Source organism: Pithys albifrons, chromosome 4 (genome assembly GCF_047495875.1).
Source record: "Pithys albifrons albifrons isolate INPA30051 chromosome 4, PitAlb_v1, whole genome shotgun sequence".
Classification (NCBI taxonomy): Eukaryota; Metazoa; Chordata; class Aves; order Passeriformes; family Thamnophilidae; genus Pithys; species Pithys albifrons.
Genome location: NC_092461.1, coordinates 25134420 through 25146354, shown reverse-complemented (window position 1 = coordinate 25146354; position 11935 = coordinate 25134420). Strand labels below are relative to the sequence as shown.

General features: G+C 37.3%; 1 protein-coding gene across 1 annotated transcript; it reads left to right on the top strand.

Annotated features, from left to right (window-relative positions):
• The first annotated feature begins 3686 nt into the window (after positions 1-3686).
• CMBL (carboxymethylenebutenolidase homolog) lies at positions 3687-11163 on the top strand. The gene is made up of 6 exons (XM_071553683.1): positions 3687-3857; positions 6319-6544; positions 7295-7402; positions 8485-8627; positions 9563-9654; positions 10662-11163. Exons 2-6 carry the CDS (start codon positions 6327-6329, stop codon positions 10839-10841), a joined length of 741 nt encoding a protein of 246 aa, XP_071409784.1. The 5' UTR covers positions 3687-3857; positions 6319-6326; the 3' UTR covers positions 10842-11163.
• The last annotated feature ends 772 nt before the right edge of the window (positions 11164-11935 follow it).

Sequence of the window (11935 nt, the reverse complement as noted above, 5' to 3'; positions counted from 1 at the left end):
TAGCTTAAGTGCTTGATCTAGCATTATTTCTTCAAATGAGGCCATTAGCTGACGAAGACAGATATTTTCAGCAGTTGGAAGGATATTATGCAAAGAGGACGGTGGTGAGGATATTTGTTCCTATTTTCAGAGTGGGTCATAGCAGCCACGTCTTTATTTTGGATCTGGACAGAAATACATGTTGTCCTTTGGTCACCTTCCCAATTTAGCTTCCTTTTTCATGTTTACTACTGCTCTGCATGCTGCAGAGCTAGAACTTCACCCAGGAGCAGAGTGCAGTCAAAGATTCTGATCATATATCCAATCTTTGGAACCCTACATTTTTCATTTTTGCTGAAAGAGATGACTTCATTCCTCTTCATCAAGTATGCTAAAAACCTCCATCATCTTTGATTTCTGCAAGTTTAAATTTCCATCCTGAATTGAGAGTCAAAATTCAGCCTCATAATAGTGCTTGGAAAAAAAAGCAGAAAAATAGAGCTAGACATAGAAGGACTAAGAATGAAATCTAGCTTGTTTTGGTTTTTTTCTTGAGTCTCTTTCTTTTATAAAAGTATGGCTACAAACCCAAGTTATAAAGTTTTATCCAAATCCCACTGCTGTTTCTGAGTAATCTACTAAGGGAGTTATACTTTGTTGTATGACACAGTTTTCCATTGGTCCTAGGAACCCATAAACCATGTAGGATATGATAAACCTATCATATGATAGGTGTCTGTCAGAGGCTTTGTTTTCACTTACCGTGTATTTAACATTGCCATATACTTCACAGATAGGAAATACTTAGGTCCATATCTTTGCAGATCATGAGACCTGCCCTTATACTCTAACAAATTTTCTAGAACCTTACTGTAAAATAATATGCTTTGAAAGATTCTCCAGTTTCTTGAGATTTACCTTAATGCTTGAAATAAGTTAGACTAATGGTAAATTAATCTGTTTGTGTATTATGGTAACTGTTCATCTAAGTTCCACATAAATCACAAAGCCAAAATTTAGGGACACAAATACATTGTTTGATGAAACTTGTTTTGAAAGACAAGGATTTTTTTGACTTGTACCCTGGTGGCACATGTGTGTTTAACAGCTGATGTAAGGGGTCATACCTGGTTTCAAAATTCATGGCTAAGGTTATTCAGATGAGGTACTACTTTCTCATACTACCTGTGGCTCTGTGAAACTCTACAGATGCTTTCCTGGTTGGATTAGGAATTGAAAAGTACAATGCAATCTGCAGACAAGGCATTTAATGGGGAGCTTACAGCCATGGCTACTGCCAAAAGTAGAAATATTACATGTTTTTGCATAATTGTATCGTTACATAGTTTTTCCATCAATGATATGAGACAAAATTCTCCAAGATGCATCAGCTCAGGATTGCATCCACCTCAGCACCCTGCCTCCAGCTGTGGCCAGCAGTGGCTCTCTAGGGAATATCCCCTCTTGCTAAACATCCTGGCAAACTGTCCTGCAGGGGATTCCTGAGCTGGATGTTGCCACTAGAGCATTGTATCCAATGGCCACTGGTGCACCAAGCCTCTGAGGGTTTGCCAGCCCCTTTTTGAGCTTGCTTGATCTGCTGCTCTCTAGTGCATCTTGACACTGTTTATGCCTCACGGGGTGAAAGGCTTGTGATTGTTAGTTTGAAACCAGCTGCCTCATCGGGTACTGGTACTTCTAAAGTTATAAAAACCCTAAAAATGACTGTATGTCCCTTTTTACCTTCTCAGTGCTACTGACAAAGACTGTATGTAATTTAATGAGGAGAAAATGTAATTTAGGGAAGTCTTAATTTTACTAGTGACAGTCTCTCAAATTAAATATACTGTCAGAGATATATGCAAAACAATAGTAAAAATAGTCAACAGTATTAATGAACCTCATCTCTCTTAATGGGATTTTAATTTTTTTTCTTTTTCCCCACATGTGTTTTCCTCCTTTACATACTGCTAAGGCTCCCTCTCCCTCCATGTTTCCCATGGGGAAGTCTTCAGTGAATTCCAGCCTGTGACTGCTGTTTAACTATTGTTTTTCATACGATCCTGTCTATAGGTAATACATTAATACAGCTGTTACCTGGGTGATACAGCTGTCCTAACACATTTTTTGCAGGAGAAGAATGTAGAGGTCTGGAAGTTTATTGTACCTTAATTACCCCAGTGTCAAACTTTGGTAACTCCATATTAAGGGTGTTCCAATTAGCATTAGAAAGCTGGCTACTGTGCAAGAGGACAATCAGGACATCTATTTAGAGAACAGCAGTCATTCATAAATGCTGGAATGGCATGTGTGCTGGAACACTAACACTGTGACTAAGCAAAAAAAATCCCAAATGAACTGAGATGCAGCATTTGTTTGAAGTGAAAGGGCAGCTATGAGCTACTAAAGTACAGCCAAATCTTTGTGATAAAACTGTAAGTCACTGAGTAAGAGCTGGACATGTGAGATCCAAAAGAGGCGTGTGTTTACAGTGTGAAGTGCAGCCAACTGCACATACAGAGACCAGGGATGTGTTGAATTAATATTTGACTTGCAAATGAAAAACCAGCATGGATTGCCTATAAAGGAACAGGAAACAATGGGAAATCAAAGAAAACGAAGTTTAATTTCTAAGGTTTAATATTAAGGTTAAGGGGAATAGTGTAATGTATAAAGAATTATTTCCAGAGCCACATGACAAAGAAAGTGGTTATGTGCTTAAATAGCTCTGGTGGAGAAAAAGTTCTACAAGCATTGCTGTCAGTTTTCTTTTCTAAGAAAAATGAAAACTCCCATTTTTTTCTCTCATTTATTTGGCTACTGTTCTTTAAAGTTTCTATGGACTATCTAAGCTCCCTGTGTGATATAATTTGTAGTACACAAGTGGGAAAAGCCAAAAACCCAAACCAAAAAGGCTGGGTTTTGAGCTTTATGACTTTGCTCTGGAATTCTTGGGTAGACTTTTTTTCATTTGTTCAGTTTCATTTTAGGAATTGCAAACAGCCATTTAGAAAATGATAAAACAGCTTATATATGAGGACTAAATTATAAGACAGAAGTGTGGCAGACCAATGCACATTTAGTCTACTTTTTAAACATGCCCCTGAGGAAACAGTGAATTTTGGATTGCTAATGTATTTAGCTAAAACTCATTAAGGAATAATCCCAAAAATCCCATAAAAAGAAAACCAGAAGAATGGGAAGGTTACAAGGATCAGTCAGACACTTTTATTCAAAAAGAAAAAAAATATAAAATGTCCTGTGATAAGCTAAGAGTGTATTGGTATTTTACAAACTTATAAAGCAATCTGTTACTTTCTTACATGCTACTTCTTTTCACTCTGAAGGAGAAAATATTTTTCCTGTACTATATAAGCTTTGCCTTGTATAGAGCTTTGAAATGTCTACTTTGCTCCCCCTGCTGATGACTTTAAATGTCTTTTACCCAAGTGTGAATAGTCTAAAGAAGTAATAATGCCAATGTAATGTTTAATAGTGATACTACCCCAACATTTATAAACAAACACCCTTAAAAACCCCCCACTTTTTCGATATGAATTGCTTAGCTAAGTCAACGTGTTTTCTAAGCTGAAAGAAAAAGCCCACCAAGGCTTAATACCGTTTCGTGTAGGTTAAAGATGCTGCTTCTCAGCTGCAGCAACACACCCCACCCACACTCACAGTGAAAACGGCTTTAAAAAGAGTGGACTTAGTCATTCCGCGGGGCACAAAGATAAAGGCTTATGTAACTCTTCTTTAAAGAAACAGGAACCCTCCCCTTTCATTTCGTGAGTTAGCACGTTCATATGAGATCCCATTCACACACGCTGAGCTCCGGCATCCTGCCTCGAGTGTCTCCCACTCTTGCTGTGCTACAGGTATGTGTTGGGCGTGCTTCGAATTTTTTTGGTAAGCTCTCACCGCTTTTTCTTCTGAGAAAGATAAGTGCGTGCTGAGGTCTGACTCAGCACGTTTGGAGGACTTTCATTTTATCTGCCTGCTTTTTAAAAGAGTGCAACCTCATTTGAATGAAATACGGGACTACTTTCCTTTGTGGGTTTTTTTAGGTGGTGATTCAGAAACCTTTTATTTTCCCTCCAGAGGGTAGGAAGATCTCTCAGCAGGAAGACTCGGGAGAGTGTAGTGAAAATGAAAGTGCCTCACAGCAGTATATTTTAATTTTTCTGGTTGTAGATTGCAGTTTCTGAAAACTAGTTATTGTTCGGTCTTCCAATAAATACTCAAATGCTTGCGGGTGGAAATGGTGGCACACCAAGGCTGTGGGTTTGCAGATCTTCCTAGAAGAATAGCTTTGATGAATGTAAGAGAGGGGGATTAATTTTTAAGTAATGCTTCAGTAGAATCTTAGAAATGGAAAAATACACTGCTTCTATGTAATGCATTCTACAGCAAATGCAGAAACACTGAAATGTCTTGACTACGCTACAAAGTTTGCAAGTCTATATGGCTTATAAACCATACAAGCCAACACTACCCCTCACAGGCTTGTGTCTGGAGCTGTTCTCCCCACCTGACATATCTACATCTTTAAATATTTCATTTCTTGTATGTTGCTTTATATCTTATGAGATTATATGAAATGTTTGCAGTTAAAGCCTTTAAGGATGTACTGTGATTGATAAGGGTATTGTGTTTGTGATTGTGGAGTTCTGAAATGTATGTTTCTTTAATATTCAATTCCTGGTTTTGTTATATTTTCTGATTTCAGTCTAATAAACAGGAAATTGATTATGAACAGAAAATTAGTTATCAACTATTTTCTGTTATATGTTGCACTGTATTTTGCCTTATATGCTCCTTTAATAATTAATTTTCCCCCGGTAAACTTATTTTTAATTAGAAGTAAGTCCTACGTGTGAGACCACAACATGTAGAGAAAAAAGACACCTATTGGTAGGTCTGGCTTATTTAAAAAAGACACTAGAGGATTAGTACGGATGTATGCCCAGAATTAGCACGTCTTTCAAATATGATACATCTTGTATGGAATTGATCTCTGAAAATGAAATCTCACAGAATCTGCAATCTCTCTGGTAATACTGTTTGGGATATTCTGAATTTTAAAGTCTACCAATCCAGAACATCTTGGTCCCTGGAAATGTGTGGAATTCTCCTGGCTGCCAGATTGTTTGTTTGTCTTCTAAAGCTGTACTCTTAGTAAAGACTATTTATGTCCCACTTATACAGGAATGGTTCAGTAATCTACTTTTTCCTGTTTCTCTCTGTAAGTGCATTTAGCACAGTTGAGTTTGAACATCCTTGTTTTTGTACTAGCAAAGGTTTCTTCCATAGTACAGACAATTTATCTGTAGAAAGTTTAGATTAAAACTTTTTCTAAATTCTCTCCAAGTTCTTTAATCATTTGGAGATGCTCTGTGCATATTCAATGAAGTTATTCAGGTCAGTTCACTCACTTGGTTAACCTAAGGTTGATAGCATAAAATCATTAACTTGAGTCCAAGGAGCTACATACATCTGTGTTAGATTCTGCTGGCACTTTCTGACCTTTGGGAATTGTTTATTTTTATTTAAGCAATAGTTTGAAAAAAATTAACCATACCCTACTGTTACCTTCTTGATACAAGATTTGGCTTAACTAAGGATTTTTTCTCTATCTTGGAGTTTGAATGAATTCTTTATTTAATACTAAATAAATCCAGTTTTATACTCCGACTTTTGCTGGTATATTTTTCTTGGCACCTTTCCTAAGTATCCTTCAGAAGGCTGCAAGGTCTGAGGCTAAAACCATTTAGAAAAAGGATTTATTGACATTGGAAAAGTCACCTATGGAATATTTTAACTCTCTGGAGGAAAATATAATGTTTAATCTGAGTGTAATTTAATCTTTCTACACAGTAGCTATTTTGGTTTTTTTCCTTCAAAATGCCAATTCTTGTATTAAGCCTTCACAGTGTATGCTAAAGAGATTTACACATTTCTGACAGGAAATACACATGATGAAGAGTAAAATAACTGTAAAAAGAACCTTTATCAGTATGTAAACAATTTGTGATGGTTGCCTGACTGCTTGCTCATAACTTTATTTTTATTGAAGTACTTACTGTAGGGCACGGAAGTCCTAGTTATATACCAGGTTCCTGCTGAAGAGTTTATAGGTAACTGTAACAAAATTCATATTTATAAAAAACCAATGAGCTTATTAATGAATGCGGTGTTTTAGATGAAACAGTAATGAGCACGTTCACAATATTATTGTAATGATTAAAAACCTGAACAGTCTATGATAATGATGTCTTTTCAACTTTTTTCAGCGTGGTATGCTTTGCTATTCACAACTGAATATTTTCTGTTCTTTAGTACCACACATGGCTAATGAATTGAGGCCCTGCCCGTGTGATATTGGGGACAGGTTTGACTATGGAGGCCGTGGGCAGGAGGTACAAGTTGAGCACATCAAGGCGTACATTTGCAGGCCACCTGCTGCCAGCACAGACAAAGCTGTGGTTGTGATTCATGACATATATGGATGGCAACTCCCAAACACCAGATACATAGCTGATATGCTAACAACTAATGGATACATGTAAGAAATACTACTGTTTTTTGAAAGCGTCCTTTTAATAAGAAAATTTGTTGAGCCAACTATTTCCCATTTTCATATAAACCATGACAACAGTAATTCATAGGCTTTCCTTACACCTTTCTCTAGCAAGCTTCCTGTTAAAACAGTGAAAGAATTCAAAAATAGTTCAGTAATCCTACCATAATGAGTTGAGTAGGTAAGCACAGAAGAAGAGAGGGGAAACAGCCTACTTCCTCCCTCTCGATGTAGCCTCTGTGCAGCTTTGCTTTATGGTAAAAATTCCAAAGAAACTGAAGGTCTTTCTGCGCAGGTTAAGTGTACCAGTTTGTTCCCAAGAAAGAAACAAGTTCCCAAATATTTGAAAAGCACATGGTATCGATATCCTCTTTCCTGTGTTACTGGGTTAGCATTCCTTCTAGCCCAAATGTACATACCATGTAAATGGTAGTTTATTTTGTTTGGCTGTTTTTTTTTTAAGTTTGGTAGGAAACCACTAAGGATTTTCAGTTACAGTTGACTATTTATCAAATTAATTCATGAATTTTAACAGGGCAAAATGTATCTGCAAATTATACTGTCTTCTTACTAGATGCAGAAAAATATTGATGGTTTCTGGTATAATGCTTTGATGTAGATTAAGTACTATGTGTATTCAACAAAATGAGTTTGTGGTATTGTACACATAGACTTCCCTTTAATCCTTTCTCAGTATTATTTCATGGGCATGAAATATTTTCATTTTTCTTGCAGAGCCATCTGCCCAGATTTTTTTGCGGGACAAGAAGCTTGGAAACCTTCTAATGACTGGGGGACTTTCAATGACTGGCTGAAAACCCGAAATGCTGGCAAAATAGACAAGTAAAACCATTGCTCCTTGTCTTGCAAGTGGACATCCTTATTTTACAGGAATTTTTACCTCAGTAAAGGTGTAGCATTAGATCCTAAATTATTAGTGGGTCAAATGTAGTTAGATGTCCAGAAATAGAAATTTCATGCAGCTTATGGGACAAGCTCATGATTATATGAGGGGTGCTTTTTGGAGAAAAGTAGAAGCTTGAACAAGAATAAAAGTGCCCACTATTTACCTGTGCAGAGAATACAAAATGAAAGGAATGACTCAAAAAAGAACCAGCAAAAGCTAGAAAATGCAGCTCACACCTTCTGCTTCAGTTTGATTCAGTTCCTGAAGGTAGGGACAATTTCCACGGATTTTAAATAGGGCACAAATGCAGTCACCAAACACTGTGTGACTAGGGAACATTGGTCCTGCTCCTCATCAGATCACAGCTGGTTCAAAGCATACTACTTTACCACTCTTCCATATTTCCCCCCTTTTTATCTGATACATATCTTGATTGCATAATGTTACTGCTGAGCTAGAAGCAACAATTTAAAATTTGCTTCTACAATTTCATAAACTATTTTTCTTCCTGGTGAAAGATAGTTTAGCTGTAAGTCACATTTGTGATAAAGGCATGCTCTTCACTAGCTCTGTGTCTCAAACTTGTATTTGTGTTAGCCTATACAACTATTGCCATTTGTGAAATTAGTTGGACTGCTGTTTATAAAATCACTTTATGCCCAAGTAACAGTGATCCAAACTCACTGATTTTCTCCTTTGTCTTCTCTGAAGTTTCTCCTGTATTTTAGAAATGAATACTTGCAAAAATAGCATTGTGAGTTGGCCCCAGCCAGCAGCCAAGCACCTGTAACACCTCTCACTTGCTCCCTCAGGAGGAACATGGGAGAGGACAGGAGAAACAAGAAAACTCATGGGTTAAGACAAATTGATAAGGGTAAAAAAAGACCAGGAGTGATGCAAAGACAATCACTCCCTCCCAGAGGCAAGCTGATGCCCAGCCAGTCTCTGAGCATCAGCCACCATGGAGGCCGGGGGAACAGAGCAAGAGCCTTAATTCACTTTCCTTTGCATATCTCAGAGAAGTTGATGTCGTCCTCAAGTATCTAAGGGACCAATGTGGTGCAAAGAAGATCGGTGTCATTGGGTTTTGCTGGGGTGGAGCAGCTGTGCAACATCTGATGCTGAAAAATCCTCATTTCGAGACGGGGGTGTCCCTCTATGGTAAGCCTGAAACTCTGAGCAGATCTGACTGGTGCAGCAACTAATTCTGTAGGGCTATTACTCTTACAAAATTCAGTGACATCTAGTGGAAGAAGGTGATTTTGTTACACAAAACCCTTAAGCAATTTGATTTTGCACTGTAACATTTGTGAACTTAGTTATAACCACCAAGATCTGTGGTTTTGGGTGGCATGACTGGGATCACTTCTGTGCAACGTGGCACACAAGGAACAGTAAATGCCAAGGCCTCACTGTGGCTGAGGTTCCTCTTGGCTGGCAATGACAAAAAGGTTTCTGGGCACATGTTTTGTATCTTTTAGGCAGTTGTCCTTCATTATTAATAGGAACCATTTTTAACTCTCTGTTTCAACCCTTGCACTCATACTTTAGTTCTCAATAGATTTATGTTACCTTTTATATTTCTGTTATAAACCTCTGTACTTCTGCAAAAGTCAGAACAATTTATATTAATTAGAGGTGAAAGAATGTTGAAGGTGTTTTTCCAGACAGCTTATGGGGACTATTTTCCTGCACTGATTTGCTGATCAGCTGAGTCAGTTCAACAATGCTACTTGCTAATGTTTCCCATTTCTGTTGTAATAATCTCAGGAATGAAAAGAGTAGCCAGGGTGGTAGCTGCCCAGCTTTACTTTACTTAAATTCAAATATATTTGAATAGTCAAAATTACAGTGTCAGTTTGTTATGAATTCATGTCATCAGAAATATACGAATACTGAAATCCTACCCATATATCCTTTAATGACATCCTAAACATTCCACAACAAAAGAGACTTTTAAGCAAAGTGTGTTTAATTCCATTACAAACTGAGCAGTTCTAAGTAAACAAAATGTCTTGGAGTTTGTACAGATTTGGTAGTGTTTTAGCCAATTTAATTAGGATTACTCATTGTATATGCCCGTCCTTCTTCCCTAGGAGTGATCAGACATTTTGATGACAAATCCAATTTGCTGCATCCTACCTTCTTCATTTTTGGTGAAAAGGATGACATCATCCCATTGGAGCAGGTGAGTTTCCCGTCACAGATATTTGTCTTTTTAATTCTTTTCATGTTTGTTTTGTAACTTGGTATTTAATGAAGAGAAAGTAGAAAACTAATTTGCACTTTTCTTCCCCTCTGACTAACTCTTACAGTACATCTGCACAAATTTTTATTATGTATCTCCAAATCAAAAAGTTTTACAGTGATGCTGAAAATGTTTTCTGTTTGTTTGAAAATATAGATGATTGTCATCAGTTCTTAGGAAATGAACAAGAATCCAAGGAAAGACTTGGATTCTCAAACTGTCAAGTTTAAGATAGGAGATCCTCTTTAGTGATACTGATGGTCTGTAAAATCAGCAGAACGTTGCCACCTGTACCAGTGGAATCACTAGTTGCAGAAGAATTAAAAAATCTACCCTTTTCCTTTCCTCGCTGTCCTGCAGAGCTTCTCCTTTTCTGACACTCTGTCGACAGCCTTTCTCTGGAGTGTGGGTGGAGAATGACTGAAGAAAGATGATTATCTACCAAGGAGATCAAAGAGGAACACATGCATTTATTGAGTGGTGTTGACTTTAATTTCCCTACCAAAAGTGCCAGTCTCTTTGAACTGCTGATTTCGTATCTATGCCTCTCCTCCCTCAATTTCAAATTAATTCAAACTCTTGCCTCATTATTTTTTTATGTGAGGCCTATCAGCAATAACTTGTACAGTGATTCCTACTCACCAACCTTCTCATGAGCTGAGCAATAGGTGTTTTTACCTTTACAAGTATAATTACAGCAACCCATATACTTTTTTGACATTTCATACAGTCATATGCTGTTATTTTACTGGAGAAAAAAGCCTAGTTAGACAAATCAAGTGTAGTAACAGAAATGCATTTAGCTATAAAATTAGTAGAAGAGGAAACAGTGGCAAGGACATACTGTTTACTTTCAGAAAAGTGAAAAACACAGGACAGTTTGAGGACTGTAAGGATAGAACATGTAAACTTCGTACTCAGTCAACAAGGAACTTTCTGTGTTACAGGTCACCTTACTGGAGCAGAAGCTTAAACAAAACTGTAAAGTTGATTATGAAGTTAAAATTTACCCTGGACAGACACATGGGTTTGTGCATCGCAAAAGAGAAGATATTAATCCTCAAGATAAACCTTATATTGAGGAAGGAAGAAAGGATATGATCAACTGGCTGAATAAGTATCTTTAGCTTAAATTAATATGCATAAACAAAATCCATTTTTTTAGGAAATCAGAAAATAATACAGCCTATATTGTTTGAAACATACTTCCAAACATAAAATATTTTGTAAAACTCTTCTGCAATAACACTACTTACTTGCACTTAGCTTCTAAGTAAAAGCTTAGAAATGGCTTTTTAAATGCTGGAAGTTATAAATGTAAAAAAGATTTTTAAAATTGATTGTGCATATCTTAAAATTATTAGAATATCATGTGGCATATTTGATGGCATCTGAAAGTTTCACTTTTTTATATCAATGTCAGCATGATTAAAAATCATTGAAACTCTGCCCATGCTTGAGAAGTTCTATCCTTAAAGCCGTATTTAGTGTTGTTTAGCTGTGACAATTTCAGCTCCAAGATTTTCAGCTTTTAGGTAAATATTGTCTGTGTTGGAAGGCTAGGACATTTTCTTGGAAACAGAACATCCTATTCACAAAACATAAGAAGCAAGCTAGAAAAAGGAAGGGGAAGGACAATGGGAAAAAATGTATGGAACTGAAAGGGAGCAGCAAAAAGTTGGGAACCATGGCTGAAGCAAAGAGACTAGAAGAACATGCAGGACCAGAGAAGAATAGGACACAAAGAGACTATGAAGAGCAGGAAAACTCAGAAGAGAAAGAAGAACAAAGAAGCAGTAGGAGACTACTGTCACTCATACACAGAGAATGGGAAGAAAATATGAGTGAAGACTTCTAATCCCTCTTTGCGTTCCATTTCCAGAGTGGTCTAGTAGGGAGAGAGTTCAGAACTCTTCAAAACCCTCCTTCTCCATGGGCAAGACTTTCTTGTTGGCTGCCACCTTGTTACTATCTAGTCCATGTCTATCAACTGACTTCTGAATAATCTATTTTCAAATTTTTCAGGAATTGTGGGTAGCCTAAAAGCACTACTAATGCCTTCCATCCACTGTGTTGTGGTTTAACCCCAGCCAGCAACCAAGCCCCACGCAGCTGCTCACTCGCTCCCCCACCAGTGAGACGGGGAGAGAATCCAAAGGACAAAAGTGAGAATACTTGTAGATTGAGATAGGGACAGTTTAACAAATACAGCGAAAGCCAC